Raw genomic sequence first — 17,756 nt, forward strand, 5'->3', positions numbered from 1 at the left:
TGGGGTGCTGTACTCCACACACAAAGGAGTTGCTGCTGTGCAAGGGGGTCCCTGGGCCGGGCGGCAGGGCCGCCTCCTTCCCCACGTCTCCCTTCTTTCTCTGCTTCCTGATGGCCATGATTTGAGCAGCCTTCCTCTACCTGCAATCTCAGCACTCTGGAAGGCTGAGGCAGGAAGATCCACCGCAGTCCGTAAAATAAATAGAGGGCTGGGTACGTGGCTCAGTGCCAAGGCCTACGTGTCATCTCCAGTACTGCGAGAGGAAAAAGCAAATGTTCAAGAATAATGATACTAGGTGTAGATCTGTGTCTACAGAAGGGATGAGAACGCTGGCATTCATAATTCTGAGCAAATGGGTTGTTTCCCCACTCGTCAGGAACTTGTTAAAGATAAGCAGGTTTTCAACGCTGTACAATGGAGCGCACCACACGTGTGAACGTGCAGCGTGTGAAGACAGCAGCGCAGGCTCGAACCAGAGCACGCACGCCACGCGTGGTCGGCACGTGGCCAGGGCCACCTGCACGGATGGTGACACTTAGAGACTGCACTGCGCTCCTTGGCACAACTCAAGGGGCAAGAAGTTTTAAACGATAAGCGACAGACACAATTAAGTCATAAAGCAAATCAAAACCAGACAGAAACAGCACACACGGGAAACAGCTGAGGCAGATTACGAGCAGGCCAGTGGTGACGTCCCCACAGCTGCCAGGATCACCTTGGATGTGAGTGGCAGAACCACTTTTGTTAAAAGGCACAGATGCCAGCAATCAAAGAGAAAGGACCAAGAGCCACTGCCAGGCTGCCTGCAAAGGACACTCGAAATGCAGAGACAAACAGCTTCAGAAGAAAAGGGCAGGTAGACAGCAGGCAACCCTGGCCACAGCGCGGAGCACTGCCACCCACGTGGGGCCGTCGGAAGTGGGTGTGGCATGAGGGCCACCAAAGGAGGCAGCGCCACAGGGATGGGGCACCCAGGTGGCACAGATCTGAGGAGGCCAGGGCACAAGTGGGAGGGACAGTTCAGCACTGCTGGGAGCGCTGACCCCAGCAACAGCGCAAGTGGGCACCCGTTACCCAAAACGCCCGCGCACGCGGATGCTTCCGCCAGATCCCGGAATACTTGCTAGACTTACATCACCCTCAAAAAGTTTTGGGTTTCAGGTTTCAGATTTTTGGATTAGGCATGCTCAACCCATAACTGCAAAGACTGACCTCACCAGCAGTGACAGGAATGCCACACATTGACAGAATCCACGTTCCCAAGTGCACACTGAGCACTTACCACAAGAGACCACACTCTGGCCCAAAAGAGAAGGCTTGATGAATGTAAGAGAACTCAGTGCATTTAGAATATGGCTAACTGCACAGAATTAAGTAAGGATTCAGTAACAGAGCAGACTGTAGGAAGTCCTCAAAAATTTGGAAATGAAACAAGTAACTCCTAACTTCTAAATAACTCATGGGCCAATAAAGAAAATCAAAGGCGGAGATAAGAAAATATTTTCAATTGAATGAAAATGAAGATAGTGTAAGAAAACGTGCAGGATGTTGCAAAATCAGTTCTGAGGAGAAAGGAAAGTTCACAGTTGTAAGCCTCTATAGGAGAAGAGAGGGGCGTGGGGCTGGGCGACAGCTCAGTGGTCCAAGTGCCCGTATGGCACCACGACCCGGGTTTGAGCCCTGGTACTGCACGCTGTGTGCTGAGCCACGGAAACGACATGGTGGCACACGCCTGTAATCCCAGTGCTGGGGGGGGGGCGCTGAGAAGGAGCACCACTGTGAACCTAAGCTAGGTAGGGAGACCCTGCACCCAAGAAATAAAGAAATAAATAAGAGAAGGGTGTGGAATGAGTCGTCTCAGTTTATACGGTGCCCTAAGAAATCAGAAAAAAAGCAAACTAAAGCAAGCAGAGGCGAGGGGATCAGCACAGCCACGCCAAGGGGGAGGACGAGAGAGGAAAGCAGCAGGCTGCGAGAGCGAACTCAGGCCACTTCCCGCTGGAGCCCGCCGCCCTGCTACGTTAGCAGGAACAGGAGCGGCGGCCCCGGCGGCGAGAACATCGCCGACAGGCAGCTCCTTCCAGCCGCAGCTCCTTCGGGGCGAAGCCGCCTGCGCAGGAGGACAACCGCCTTCCACAGAGAAACCGGCGTGCCCAGGCGAGCTCGACTCTGAATCGGCAATACTTATGCAAGAAGTACCATCTCATCACAGATTCTTCCAGAAAACTAAGGGTGGGGGCGTTCCCTCAATATCAAACCAGGTAAGGAGCTATAGGAAAGCCAGAGACCAATGTCTTGCATGAACAGAGGAAAACAATTCTAAATAAAATTTTAGCAAATTAAGTGCTGGCATAATCCACTGGGTAAAGATGAATCTTTTTAACAAAAGGTAGGCGGTGGAGAGGAGATGGGAGCAGCCGTGAGGTGGCAGTGGCTGGAAGTGGGGGGCTGACCGGCGAGACACTGGGGTTTCAGCCTATAAGACAGCAGTATCTGCAAAGCCGTGAATGAGTCAAGAACTTCCCTCGATCCTAGAGCGCACCCTGACGGCGAGGCACAGAAGAGCCACGTCATGACCCTGGGAGAGTGGCAAGACAAGTGGGTGAAGGCGACACTGAGCTTCACCAAGCAGAAGGACATCAGCTGTTAAAGAAGCGTTTGGATACATCCCTTCCAGGTGTGGGGACTAAGAGTGTTTCTTCCTCTCTGTGGGAAAGCAGTGGAGATGAAGTAGTTTGCAGCCCTGGGACACAGTGTAGCTGGTGTCGAAATCAGTGAACTTGGGATACGCGAGTTTTTTTACAAAAAACGGAGCAGAATCTTTCTTACTTGGAAGAACCGATCCCTGAAATTCCTGGAGCAAAAGTGTTTAAGAGTTCTTCAGGGAACATCTCGCTGTACTGCTGCAGCATTGTCGATCTTCCCGGAGCAAATACTGGTCAACCGGACGGGGTTTGGGCCAGAGGCGCACTAGCCGCTGTGAACGCTAGTGGCCCTGGCCGCCAGCCGCACTGACGCGGAGCTGTCCCTCCTGAGAAGGGGGCTTCTCTACCCCGTGTCTGCTTTCTCTTACGATCCGACCAAACAGGGAGGCCCACTATTTTATGTTCCAGATTCTGAAATTCAAACACTCTTTGGTGCAAAGTGAAATATTCATTGCCTTAAAAAGGTTGATGATATTGAAAGACAGAACAGAACGGGAATTGACTACTGTGTTGAAAAATTATCTACTGACAGAAAAGTAGACAGATGATGGGTCAATAAAATCAAGTAACATCAATATGTTCCTACATTTCTGAGCAATTGAAAATCATGCGAAGGCTTGAAAATACAATGGGTGATTTTTTTAAAAAAGTAATGAATCATAAATACTTGCTGCAAAATGTATGTAACTTTTTAGAAGAAAACACTCGCTACCATGTTAAAGTAGATCTTTGGAGAGAATTTCATGGTTGTGTCTTAACTAACCAAACGCAGGAATTTTTATGGTCCTTATATTTCTTATATAATTCTTAAAATTAAAATTAAAATTTTTCTTAAAAAATTAAAGAAAAATAAAGTGCATATATCTTGAAGAAATAGAAAAAACAAAAACTGAGTTTTATATGAAATTTAGAATCACTGAAAAAAAATGTAACACTTTAGTAGGGTCAAGGTGGCCCGAGACACCGCGTCACGGGCGAGCTTGTGCTATAGACCTTCATCTTGTATGCAGAGCCCAGCGCCCCTTTTCACATTTTCTCCATGTATATTTTTATATGTAACTGAATAAAGAAGCGTGAAAATTCTAATCAAACTAGCCTATATAGAACAAAATGTTTTTCCCTAACTGTAGAATAAAGCTTTTCCAAGTTGGGGAAAAAAAAAGGGTACTGAATGAATCGGACCCTCTCCTTACCTCCCAGTAGATTACAGGCTAAAATGCAAGAGCTAAAACCATAAAATTGTTACAGGAAAACACAAGCTTACATCTGCATGACCCAGTTTAGGCAAAACTGTCTTAGATGAAACAAAAAATCCTGTCCTTTTAGTGTTTTTAAGCCTTTGTTTATTTATTTATTTATTTAAATTTTGGGGAAGGGTCTACAGGGTATTCAGGGTCTCACTACTAGATCGGACTTGTAGTGATCTGCCTGTTTACAGCCTTCCAAGAGCTGGGATTACAGGCGTGTGCCACCACGCCCAGTTTCAATTGCTATCTGGGGTGTTTGGGGGGGGACAGGCGACGGATGCACTGCAGGTCGGACCGGCCCCTTCGCCTGCTTGCAGGCACTTTAATCCGCTGAGCTATTTGGCCAGCTGTTAAGCCTTTGATAAACTGGATTTCATAAAAATGATCTTTTGTGTTTCAAAGGATACCACCAAGAAACTACAAGATACTGCAAAAAATGGGGAAAATATCTACATCTGATAAGGGACTCGACTCTGGAAGACATAAAGATCTCTTAGGGTTCATAATAAAAAGATTAACCTAATTTTTGAAATGGGCCGAGGATATGCATAGATATTTCTCAGTGGCAGATACACAGAGGGCAAGTGGGCACAGAAAATGACGCCAGCGTCCTTAACTTGGGGCAAATGCAAATCAAAGCTACCGCGAGGCAGCGCGCCACACCCACTTGGTGGCCGCACTGAAAAGGGCGCTAACGGCAAGTGCTGGCGAGGGGGTTTCCGTCGGCCCCTCACGCACTGCTGCCGGGACGTGAAACGGGGCAAGCGAGAGGAAGGCAGAGCTAGTGAGACTCAAAGGGAAGAGGTACACGCGGTCTATGTGCAGACGGCGGGATCCTATGGATATAAAAGTCCCAAGAATCCTCAGAAAAACTGGCAGCACTAATAAATTAATTCAGCCAAGTCAAAGGACATAAGAGCAACATATAAAGATTAATTTTGTTTTTTAGTGGTACCGGGCTAGAACCCAGGACCCCGTGACTGCCAGGCTAGCACTCTTCTACTGAGCTGTTTCCTTGGCCCTTTATATTAACTGCAGCCCAGCAGTTTCCCAGTGAGTTGACGGAAATGCCTCTCCTAGGAGCACGGACACAGCGTGACATGCAAGCTCACCAGCCGTGTTAGTGACAGTGACACGCAGCCAGCAGCACGTGGCACAGCGCTGACGATCTGCTGACAGCCAACGAGCGCTGCACGGCCGCACGGGGCCAGGCGAGGGCGCGGAGCTCTGCTCCCACCGAGACCTGGGGCCGCGGGCGGGCGTCATGCAGACGGTGAGCCCCTGGGGGCGGGCGGGGCCCCCTGCAGATCCCAGCAGGGTTTCTGGCTGTGGGGGCCCAACTAAAATGTCAACTTGGGCCCCCACAGCCAGAAAATTTAGCGGAAAGCATGAAGGTCCCAGAACAGCCAATGCAATTTTGAAAAAGGATAAAGCTGGAGGACTCTAACAGCAAGTCCTGCCCGAGGCTGGGTGGTGCAGGGCTGGCACGGCTGGGGTCTGCGGATGCGGACGGGTGAGTCGGTGGAGCAGAACCCAGCCCACGCAGGACCTGGGCCCGCGGGCACTGACCTCTGAGCACGGTGCCCGCGCCGCGGGGAGAGAAGGGCGGGCTGCAGCAAGGGGCTTCCAGAAGGCGCGCTCGCACCTTCACCTTGGCCTCCAAGCCCAGCACAGAGTGGGCCGCAGACCTGAGTGCAGGGTCTAGAGCTATGAACGGTCTACTAAGCAAACAACGAAACCACCCAGAATATCCTTGTGAACTGGGATTAGACAGAAAATTCTTAGCTAGAGAACCAGAACTGGGATCAGTAAAGGAAAAAGTTGGCACGTCAGAATTTCTTAAAATTAAGAAGTTGCCAGGTGTGGTGAGGGCACGTGCCTGCAATCCCAGCTACTTGGGCCAGTAGCTTGGAGGATCGAGAGTTTGAGATCAACCCAGGCAACTCAGTGAGACCCTGACTCCCAGTAAAAGGGCTGGGCTTGCGGCTTAGCAGTGGGGCCCTTGCCCAGTGTGCAACAGGCCCGGGCTCCACCTCTAGCATAAATAAACAGTACAATAAAGTGAAACTTTAACTGCACATAAGACACTAAGAAAATGAACTTATAGGCCGGACATGGTAGTATATGCCTATAAATCCCAGCACTGGGAGGCTGGGGCAGGAGCTCTGGGAGTTTGAAGCCAATCTAGGTTATATAGAGAAACTCTTGTCTTAAAAACTCAAACAGAGGGCCAGGGAGATAGCTCAGTAGAATAAGCGCTTGCCTAGCAAGTGCAAGGGCCTGAGTTCAATCCCCGGTTCTGAAAACAAAACAAAAACAAAAACGCCTCAAACAGAACAATGAAAAGAAAATATAAGCCACAGGCTGTAGACTGAAAGAAGGTACTTTTTTGGTCCTAGACATGCAACTTGGGGCCTTGCTCTTGCCAGGCAGGTGCTTATGCCGCTGAGCTGTCTCCTGACCCTGAATACATAGATTTGCAAAGATGTTTTGATTGAGACTTGTATCCACAGCACATAAGGAACTCTTATGATTCAAAAATAAGAACACGAACAGCCCTATTTTTAAGATGAGTGTCTTAGTTATTCTCTTGTTGCTGGGACAAATACCTGACACCCAAAATGAAGGAAGGAAAGGTTTATTTAGCTCACAGTCACTGGAGGTTTCAGTCCATTCTCAGCTGGCTCCAAGGCAGAGCAGCAGAAAGCAACCTTTCACAGCGGTGGCAAAGAGCAAGAGGGCAAAGAGAGGGGCAGCGGCAGCTCAGGCAGCTGGCTTCTCTTCCCACCTTACACTGTAATGCAGATTACCTGCCCCAGGGCAGGTGCAGCATCCACACCCACAGTCATCAGTCACAAACTCCAGGAGCCACCCCATGACTGCGTGAGCCTTTGGGGGGACAACTACACACAAAGCATAACATTCCGCCCCTGGACCCCCAAAGACTCATGCACATCCCTTTATGCAAAAGGCATTCTGGTCCATCTCTGAGAGTTGCCAAAGTCCCAACAGTTTCAGCACTGCTGAAAAGTCCAAGTCCCAAGTCTCCTCCAAGATCCAAGGCAAACTCTTAGCTGTGAGCCCCTGTACAAATGAAGACTTAAACGCTTGCAACACTAAAAGGCACAAGATAAACATTGCCATCCCAAGAGGTACACACAGCAGGATACCAAGCATTGGGACCAACCAAGTCCAAAACCCAGCAGGGCAGATATTAAGTCCCGCAGTTCCATGTGGGACATCCGAAGCAACCTGTGGCAAACTGTGAGCTTCATGTGGCTCCGCCCCTGTGGCACTCGTGGTGGTAGCTCCCACGGCTCCCCCCCACCTGAGGTGGGCTTTGCAACCTCCTTGTAGTTTCCTTTAGATGATCCATGCTCCTGGGTTTTTTTAACTGCTGGGGTTTCCACTGAATAGGCTTCTCACTCACAGCTTCACACACTGCCCTCTCAGGGGCACACCGCCTGGCCTCCCAGGCCTTCTGAAATCTGGGTGGAGGCCTTCTTAACCTCAGAACGTCTGCATTCTGAATGAGCCTAAAACCAACGCCACGTGGATGACACCAAGGTCTGCTGCCAGCTGGAGCAGAAGCCAGGCTTTCTCTCTTGGCTGTAGGGATCGAGAGCTTGGACCGCTGAGCACTCTGATCCTGATTCTGAGGAATAAATTCTCCATGCCGGTGCCATTCTGGAACCTGGTGTGGCAGCCGCCGCCATTCTGGATCCTGGGGCTCTGCGGCTTTCTCCCCAAGGCAGAGTCCCTGACCCTTGCAGCTCTGAGGCAGCAGAGGGTGGAGACCCACCTCCTCCTGTGACACCCTCAGGCCATCCCTTCCATTCTCAGGCTCCTTCCCGGCAATGGAGATCCTCTCGGCTCCATCTTTGCAGTCTGCAGCTCTATTGGCGCTTTCTGCCCAAACTCACATTTTGAACCATCCTGCTGGGCTCCTTGCTCTTTATTTCAACATAAATCTGGCTAAAAGCCCTCAGCAACAACCAGGCCACTGCCCCAATATTTGGCAGCTTTGAAATATCTTTTGAAAGACTGATCAGTCTACCATGCTTAAACTCACTCTCAGGCAGTCAGTCTCTGGACACGAGCAAAATGCAGACAACTTCTCTGCGAAGTCAAAGTACAAATGATCTGGAGTCCAACAACCATTGCTGTCCTTCTTCCCAGCAGAAACCTCACAGCCTGGTCTTTACAGGCCACTTTTCGTCAGCCTTCTGGCTTCTGAGCTCTGACCAGAATCTCCCAAACAGAAGAGCCGAACCTGTTCCAGCGCTTCGCTTGTAGGCGACACCTTTGAACCTTTCCTATCTCTTCCCATCAGCCATTCCCAAAAGCTTGTAATCCACATGGTCAGGTTTAGCCACAGCAATGGGGGACAACTACACACAGACCATAACAATGAGTAAAATGACTGAACAAAACTTTCCAAAGATCTCCGAATGGCCAACAAGCACATAGAAAGCTGTTCAACGTTTCTTATTAGCGACATGCAAGCCCAGACACCAGGATAAGCCACTTCCCGCCCACGAGGCAGCACAGCCCAAGTGAGACCCCACATCCACGTGGAGCCCCACACACTGAGTGAGGGGCCAGTCTGGAAAACGAGGTTTTTCCAACGATTCTCTTGCAGGTCTGCACCCAGGCGCAATGGACACTCGTTCCCACATGCGTGTGCATGCCGGGTTCGTGCAGCACTGTTCCCAACGGCCCAGAGGACAGCACCTCAGGCGTCTGTCAGCCCATATGACAGCACGCAGAACCTGGCTGTCACAGCACATGATGCCACTGCCAGGCAGCAGGGGTGCAGGCATACACTGCAACACAGTGAGCCCCCAAACATGCCGGAGAAACAAGAAGTGGCCGCATCACCACACGCCTGTCATCCCCGCACTCCCGGGGGACTGAGGCAAGAGGACTGCAAATTTGAGCTCATTCGGGCAACCTAGCGACCTGGGGAGGCCCCGTCTGAAAATAAAAATGGCTGGGACAGAAACTCAGTGCAAAGGCCCTGGTGTCAATCCCCAGCATGGGGAGGGGAGAAGGTGAGGAGGAAGGGTCACGCAGGGAAGGCTGCATTTGTGTGCAGCACTGGGAGAAGGCAAATCTACAGAGACAACTGACAGAGGGGCGGCTGTTGGGGCCGGCAAGGGCCTGAGCCGTAGGCAGGAGTGAGGACCCTCTCCACGAAGGGAGTGCTTGGAAGGGGGTCGGGGTGTGGCGGTGGCGGCCCAAATCCTTCGCTATTACAGGCCATGGAATCACTGAATGCAGATTAATTTCACAGTATATAAATGGTGACTCAGTAAAGTTGCTGAACTAGTTGAGACTAAACATATCTGCTCTGTGCTACACACCGAGGCTTCCTGTCAAAGCAGATCGGGCTACAGTGGCCTCCTATCTGGGGAATCACGATGTGGTGGGAAGGGTCTGGAAGCCTCAGGGCTGCCTGTCCTCGTGGTAGGGCAGGAACCTGCCCTCTTCCTTGACTTTTCCCATGAAGAGGACAAGGTGGCCACATGCCCGCCTGGGCCACAGCCTGTGCCCCAGGCGGCGGAGCTGGCAGCGTTCTTTCCATCTCTGCTGTGAGACAGATGTGTGCTGACGTCACGCGAGAGCCTGAGCATGCCAGCGCACACGCAGGCACACGTGCACACACCTGTGCGTCTGCATGCACCCACACACGCTGCCCCACCAGCCGGAGGGCTCCCCTGCCACCTGCCCCTCCTGCCAGGCTCCAGGCACCAGGCCTCCTGGACCAGCTCACAGGGACCTGGAGCCCCTGGGCACACGGCTGAGCCTCTGCAGCTCAGGCCAGAGCTGGCTGGCTCCTGCAGCCTAGGGTCCCGGGACACTCACCCTCCGCCGTCTCCCCGTTGTCCTGCTGCAGCTGCACGCGCACTGTGAAGGGAGAGCCGAGGGCCACCTCCAGCACCTCTGGGCCCAGAATCGAAATCCTTGTGGCCGGTGCTGGGGAAGGCAAGGCAGGCATCATGTCGGGCACCGAGCAGACACTGCACTCAGGAGGGGGGCCCTGGGTGCAGCCAAGACTGGCTCACAGTGAGCACCTGCTTGTTCAGCATGAACTCCCCACCAAGGTGTGGACGTCAGGCCACTCACTGCCGCCAGGAATAGCTCAGGGAGGACCGGTGGCCAGCCTCTCAGGGCCACGGGCCCTTTGTGGTCACATGGGAGCGTGGAGTGTGCCACGGGCCCAAATGGAGGTGCTAGGACCAGGGCAGCAGGGCAGATGCCCAAGCTCTGTGGCCAGAAGGTCTTGGGACTGGGGCACTCTGCTTGCAGCACAATGCCTTGGATCCAAGGTCAGTCGTGGGGATCTGAAAGCCCATGTGCCTCTTGAAAGCCCAGAATAACCTGCTTTTCGAGAGTGGATGGGACACTAGGCTCCATGCTGCCCATCCCCCACTGGATGTGCTGGTGGCCCAACCCATCGCATGGCTTCCTGGGGCCCTGTGCAGGAAAATGAGGCTTACGGAAGGATGGGACCCTACCTGCTGGGTGGCCGTTGATCCACAGCCCACAGTAGGTAACCCCAGAGCAATGGGCCAAGCTGCCCAGCCCACTGAACACGTCGCCATGCCACTGTCCCTGTAGAGAGGACAGGGTGCCTCAGGGGGTGGCTCCATAGGGACCAGATGGCCAGCAGCACCAGGCGCCTAGACTTGGACTCAGCTCCCCCATCAGGGCTGTGTGGTTGGACATGGCTCTTGCACTTTGCTCCGTGGACTCCCACGAGGACCATGCAGGGCCACACAAAGGTCCACTGTGCAATGCAGTACGGCTTGGACCCAGGCCCCCAGCCTGCCAACCACAGTGGTGCCAGGACCAGGTGCAGGAGCTCTGCGACAGGCTTCCCAGTGAAGAGGCCACTCAAACCTGCAGCACGACATGTGTGCCTCGTGCCCCAGGTGTCTGTGTGGCAAGGCAGACAATCGTGGGCGACAGCTCGAAGCATTTCTACAGAGGAGCTCGGGGTCGTGCTGCTGTGTCATCTATGAGTGATGTCTGACTGGGGAAAATGGGCCACAGCCGATGGCTGCTGCTCCTCTGCAGAGGGGAGCTGGCTTCTGGCTCCTGGCCCTCACGATCTCATAGACCCAAGGCTGCACAGCAGTGTGGCTGCTGAGGGAGGGGACACTGTGGGGCTCAGACACCCCAAAGTGTGGGAAGCTGGATCCACAAGAAAGTGGGGACAGGGCTGGATGATAAATTATGGCGTATACCTGTAATCCCAGCACCTGGGATGCAGAGGCAGCAGGATCTTTGTGAGTTTGAGACCAGCCTGGGCTACAATGTGAGCTCAAGGCCAGCCTGAACTGCATAGTGAGACCCTGTCTCAAAGAGACTTAAAAAAAAAAGTGGGGACAGGACCTCGTGGGGGCAGCTCTCACATGCTCTTCTTCTAAGCCTTGTTCCTGCAGGACAGACCTGCGACCCTCCAGGGTCTGCACACGCCTCCCTCCTGCAGGTCACCAGGCAGCCCTGAGGCCCCTGCAGCATGAGGACTGAGACCCGAGGCAGGGCTGCCCCTGGCAGCGATCACTGCTGGGTGCCCGCCCCTGCCCAGCCTGCCAGTGTTACGGAGTGCTGCAGCTCCTGGCCACGGCTGTCCTTTCCCATTGGTGCAGCTGTGGGGCTGAGAGCCAGGGCGGGCTGCAGGGCAAGGCGAGAGGGGCTGGAGACGCGGACCCGGGATCAGTGGGCACTCATGGCTGCCCTGACCCAAGGTGCCTAGGAGCCCAGCGTGCACCTCTCTGGGCCTCCCACCATGAGCCCCTCAGTGCCCTCCCGGGTGGGGTAAGCTCTGTGGCCAGTGGACCACAGGTGTGGGCGACCATGCCCACATTTTCACCTCTCCGAGTGGCCAAATGCTGAGCCACAGGCCAGCTCTGTGCAGACTGAGGCTGGGGCCGGTCCCACCCCTGCTCTGGCGTCTGGTCGGCACGGGCGCTGTATGCAGACAGCGCTCAGGGCCAGGGTGGCCAGCGGGGCGGAAGCCGGCTCTGGATGGCCTGCGCTCCCTGCGATCTCCTCTGGATCCCACGCAAGCAGCCCGCCAGGGCCAGGGTGGCCAGCGGTGTGTGGTGGGCTGAAGGTAGTGGGCTGCCGACGGTCGGAGGTCACCCCAGTGTGTGCACGTCTGGAGCAAGGACTCTGGGGGATAGAATTTGCCAGACAGGGTATGGGGACTTCGGGAAATGGTGCGGAATTCAGGGCCAAGAAGCCAGAGCCGTCCAGAAGGCTCTCCGCAGACCCAGCCCCGGAGCTTGCTGGGCGGTGCCCACTCCGGAGGCCAGGCCATGGGGAGGCTCAGGAGGCTGGAGCTGGGGGCCGAGCTAGGGACGGGGCTGCACTGCCCCCTGGTGGAGACGGCCTGGAGTGATGGTGCCGCGAGGTCCCCGGTCCTGGGGCCCCTGGGCAGCCCTGCTGATGGCCAGGGCCGCGGGCAGAACCTCCCCGGGAAGGGCTAGGCTATGAAGCTGCCTCTTTGTCCTCGGTGGCCGGTCGGCCCTGAAAGAAGACTGGGGCAGGTTCTTCCTGAATCTCAGAGCACAGGGCATGCATGGGCTGGCTGGCACAGGGGTCAGGCTCCTTTGACGCGTCCTGGCTCAAGAGGCCAGGCCTCAGTTTCCCCATCTCCAACGTGCATGAGGGCAGAGAACAGCGCTGGGGAGGAGGAACAGCTCCGCCTGCTTCTCAGGATGCACGCTCGCCCGGGGCAGCGAGGGACCTGGGTGCTGAGGGAGGAGGACCCGGCAGTGACTGCTCAGGGCCGTCCCTGCCTTGCCTGTCCCGGGCCTGGCTGGGATGAGAGGAGCCAGGGCCGTCACAGGGGCCCTGCCTGTGCAGCTGCCCCACCAGCCCGCAGGAGCTCCGGACTCCCCAGGGTGGCGAGAAGCTGGCCTGCAACAGCCACCCCGAGCAGAGCTCTAGGGTCAGAGCAGGATCGCCCTGTGCTTCAGAGCAGCCCCAGAGGCCAGGACCCTATACTGAGGGCTATCGTGTGGCCTCAGGCCAGCCTTGCCTGCAGGCCTGGACACGGGAGCTGGGCTGGGTATTTCTCCCTGGCCACGGACACAGTGCCTGCCTCTGCCCAGAGGGTACAGCGGGGTCCATGGGAGGCAGGGATACCCTGAGCAGACCGTGTCCACTGCGAGCCAATGAGACCACCCTTCCTGAGTCCCAACAGTGGCCACCACTCTCCCCAAGCCTGACCCTTGGGAGAGCAGGCTCTCCCTGCACTCGGGATTGCCACAGGATGGCGTGTCAAAGACCCGCATTCAACTGCCAAGGAGTCTTGGCTCTGAGGCTGCGGGGTGCTGGGACCCCTCTCGGGCCTGGGCTTGTCAGATCCTCCTCCTGGAGCTCCGTAAGTCCCCTGGCCAGTGTCCCAGCCCCACTCAGCAGTCCCTGGGCTCCTAGAGCTGAATGTCACAGCTCCACAGTGACAACGCAGGTAGGCCAGAAGCAGGTGACGCCACAGGTCCCCAGGAAATGACCCTGCAGCAGGGCCCAGGGACAAATGGGCCACCCTGTCCTGCTGGGGGCCATCTTGGCCCCCTCCTGCATGGCCGATCGCGTGTTTGCCACTCTCCCAAGGACAATTCCCTGGTCACTTTCCTCCAGCAACGCTGCTCTGGCAGCTTCTGCCTCCTGCCTATGCCTGGGGCAGGTCCTGCTGTCCCCACAGTGCTCGGCCCCAAAATTCAGGAGGCTTCAGTGACCTCCCCTTGCCTTCACCTCAATCTCCCGTGCACCCTCTGCCGACAAGGTGGTCCCTGCTCCAGACCTGTGCATCTCGGTCTGTACCCCTGGAGGCTCTGCCGCCTTTGTTCTGAGGGACAGGAAGGGTCCAGCAGGGATCCTTACCCCAGGACCAGACGGGGCTACCCCGCTGGGACGCAGCTCTGGCTGTGCTGGGTCTTGGCCACGTCCTGTCTGCCGTGCAGGCCAGTCCTACCATGCTCTGCCCTGCCCATCCATGCCCCACTGTGCCCTGCCCGCTCAGGCCAAGCTCGCTGATGCTGGCCCAGGTGCCTGGCAAGCTGGCTCTGACTCAGGCTGGCATCCAGGGAGGTGAAGCACATGGACTTGGGGGCAAAAGGGCTCTTCCGTGAGCCAGAGCCTCCACCTGACAGAAAGGCCCGAAGTCCCAGGCGGCCCTGGAGGTGATGCCTGGGACTGCGGCTGGGTAAGCGGCAGACTCCTGCTCAGGAGAGGCCGGGGGCCGCCTGGAGCTGGGGGTGCGTCTCACGATTGCCTCCCTGGCTCAGGGGTGAACATCACCTCTGTGACACGACAGTGCGGTGGGCCTGGGCTGGGAGCCGGGACATGCTGGGCGCAAAGGGTTCTGGGGCAGAAATCGTTGTCCTTTTTGTTTTTTGTTACTGGAGATTGAACACAGGGAACACTGAGCTATTTCTCAGGCCTTTTAAAAAATATGGTACCTTTTAGGTATCCATAATGACCACATTCATCATAGGGAATCTGTACCGGTACGTGACACATCTTGTCCCCCCTCTCCCCTCCCTTCAACCCTTCTTATCCTATTTAAAGAGCTTTGACTTTTTTTCCTTCTTTTTCCTGTCCCTTTCTCCCTCCCTCCTCCCTTGTTCCCTTTTCACTCGAGCATTTTCTTCCCGTCCCCATTATCTAGCATATATTTTGGTCCTTATTTATACGTTCAGTTCCTCAAACCAAAGAAGCAGTGCAGTATTTGAACATGTGTCTGATTTTTTTTTTGTATATATTTTTTAATTTTATTTATTTATGTGTGCGTGTGGCCAGCTCAGCCCACCAGGGGGCGGGGCTGGCTGGCATGTGGTGCTGGGGATTGAACCGCGGTCCCTGTGCTTTGCTTAGCTTAGCTTGTTCTAAGTGGGTGCTTTAGACCACTGAGCCATCTCACCAGCCCCTTTTTGTATTTTTGAGACAGGGCCTTGTCATGCAGTTCAGGCGGGCCTTGCACTCACTTGGTAGCCCAGGCTGGTCTTGAACTTGCAATGTTCCTCTTGCCTCAGCCTCCAGAGTTCTGGGACTACAGGTGTACGCCACCACCTGGCACGTGTGTCAGATTTGTTTCACCTGAGAATATGGACTCACGGTGCATCCATTTAGCGAGAAAGGGCTCAGCTTTATCCTTTTTTATGGTTGAGTAATACTCCACTGTATGAAAAACCTTATCTTCTTCAGCCACCATTGGTTGATGGGGATTTGGGCTGTTTCCAAGATGTAACTATTACAAACTGTGCTGCTCTGGCCATGACTGCATACAGCACTGTGGCACGATGCATTCACATCTTTGGGGACTATACCAAGAAGAACAGCGGGGTCAAATGGAGCCTCTAATTTTAGTTTTTTGAGGAATCTCCCCACTGAGTCTTTACATTCGGGAGGACTGGGTTTCTTTCTTTCTTTTTTTTTTTTTTTTTAGTTTTTTAAAAAATATATTCTAGTTATTATTCCTTTGAGGAATGGCTGGCAAACATTTCTTCCCACACTGTGGGTTGTCTCTTCACTCTGCTCGTGGTTTCTCTGCTGTGCAGAAGCTTTTAGTCAGACGGGATCCTAGCTGTCCGGGTGACAGCTCCTGTGTGGCCAGGGTAAGTCTCTGCCTACACCAGTGTCTTCGAGGGTTCTACCTATCTTATCTTCCAGCAGATTTAGGGGCTCTCTTTTAATATTTAGATCTTTAATCCTTTTTGATTTTACTTTAGTGCATAGTGAAAGATACGGGGCTAGCTTTGGTCTTTTTTTTTTAATTTTTATTTATGTATGTGTGTGTGTGTGTGTGTGTGTGTGTGTGGCCAGCTCAGCCCACCAGGGGGCGGGGCTGGCTGGCATGTGGTGCTGGGGGATTGAACCGCAGTCCCAGTGCTTTGCTAAGCTTGTTCTAAGTAGGTGCTTTAGACCACTGAGCCCTCTCACCAGCCCCTAGCTTTGGTCTTCAGCGTGTGGAAAGCCAATTTTTCCAGCACATCTATTAAAAGGGCGTTGTTTCCGTGGAGGTGTTTGGATATTTTGTCCAAGGGGGCTGCCTGTGTCTGCCGGTGGCTTGGCATCCTGTCCTCTGTGTCATTATCCTCAGGTTGGTTTTCGCCTGTGCCATGCTGCCTTGTCACCACAGTAGCTCTGCAGCACAGCGCCAGGCCAAGGATTGTGGTACCCCTGCTGCCGTGTCCCTGCTGCCCCAAATTTATTTTTGCTATTCTAGGCCTCTTCTGGTTCCAAATGAATTTTAGTTTTGTTCCCTCTAATTCAGTGAGATATTCCTGATCAGAACTGCATTAAATCTGCGTGACCATTTTGGAAGTATGGTTGTTTTCACTATGTTGGCTCTTCCTACTCGAGGGCAGCTTTCCATTTTCTGATACCCTGTTATGAAAGGTGGTGTCTTCCTCGTTTTCCTGTTAGTTTGTTGTTTGGGTACAGGACTGCTATTGATTTTTGAGTGTTGACTTTGTATCCACCTACACTACAGAATTTGGTTATTAAATCCAGAAGTCTTTTGGTGGAGTTTTTGGGGTTTTCTGTGTAGAGAATTACATCATCTACAAATAATAATAATTTAACTTCTTCCTCTCCTGTCTTTCTCTTATGGAACTGCCCTGGTTAATGTTTCCAGAACTATGTTGAGTGAGGTGGTGACAGTGGACATCCTTGTCTTGGTCCTGATTTTAGAGTAAAACCTGTCAGGTTTTGTTCATTTAGTACGATGTTGGCTCTTGGTTTGTCATAGACAGCTTTTGTCAGATTGAGGTAAAGTGTATCTATTCCAATCTTCTGTAGGGTTTTTTTTTTTTTTATATCATGAATGACTGTTAGACTTCTGTCAAAAGCTGTTTTGCATCTGAGATGAACTTGTAGCTTTTGTGTTTGAGTCTATTAATATATTACACTTACTCCTTTACGCCTTATGCATCTGTCCCTGCATCCCTGGGATGAATCTTACTCGGTCATGCTTTATAATCTTCTTGATGGTTTGCTGCATTCTGTTTGCCAGCAGTCTATTGAAGATTTTTGTGTCTATATTCATTAGGGAGATTGACCTATATTTCTCTTTTTTAGGTTGTATCCTTTTCTGATTTTGGTATCAGGATAACAGTTGCTTCCAGGAATGAATGTGAAAGTACTGCTTTCTTTTCAATTTCATTAGAGTTCGAAAAGTACCGTATTAGGTGTTCCCTAAATTTCTTGTAGACATCAGTAGTGAATCCACCAGGGCCTGGGCTTCTTTGTTGCTAAGTTTTTAATTATACTTCAGTTTCATTGACTGATACTGGTTTATTTAGAAATTTTCTATCTTCTTGATTCAGCTTTGGTAACATGTATCTCAAATTTGTGTACCTTTTCTGCATTTCCCATCTCGTTAGAACACGGGGTCGCACAGTAGGTACCCACGAGACTCTGGATTTCTTCGGGATCTGTTGTGATCTTACCCTTTTCATTTCTAGCTGCAGTTTCCAGTCTTTTCTTTTTTGGATCCCGTCCCATGCACAGGTTGGTTAAGGGTTTGCCAATTTCATTGACTCTTTCAAAGAACTAACTCTTTGCTTCACTGATTCTTTGTATTGTTTTCTTAATCTCAATTGCATTAATTTCTCCTCTGATCTTTATCACTTCCTCCCCCAACTTGGGGTTTGGCTTGCTCTTCTTTCCTAGCAGACTGAGGTTCAACATTAGCTTGAGTTTGCAATGCTTTCTTTTTTTTAAACTTCTTTATTTATTTGTGTGTGTGTGTGTGTGTGTGTGTGTGTGTGTGGCCAGCTCAGCC

General features: G+C 52.8%; 1 protein-coding gene and 1 pseudogene across 1 annotated transcript in view; one reads left to right on the forward strand and one right to left on the reverse strand.

The window, feature by feature from the left end:
* Morn1 (MORN repeat containing 1) overlaps positions 1-17,756 on the reverse strand; it is a 50,087-nt gene that overhangs the window by 21,008 nt on the left and 11,323 nt on the right. The window contains exons 7-8 of the mRNA XM_023699485.1: positions 10,474-10,570; positions 9,821-9,931 (exon numbers count right to left, since the gene is read on the reverse strand). Coding sequence (XP_023555253.1) covers positions 9,821-9,931; positions 10,474-10,570 — 208 coding nt within the window. The remainder of the gene's footprint in view (positions 1-9,820; positions 9,932-10,473; positions 10,571-17,756) is intronic.
* LOC105743283 lies at positions 415-3,334 on the forward strand (annotated as a pseudogene).

This window comes from Octodon degus, unplaced genomic scaffold (genome assembly GCF_000260255.1).
Source record: "Octodon degus isolate 3935 unplaced genomic scaffold, OctDeg1.0 scaffold00113, whole genome shotgun sequence".
NCBI lineage: Eukaryota > Metazoa > Chordata > Mammalia > Rodentia > Octodontidae > Octodon > Octodon degus.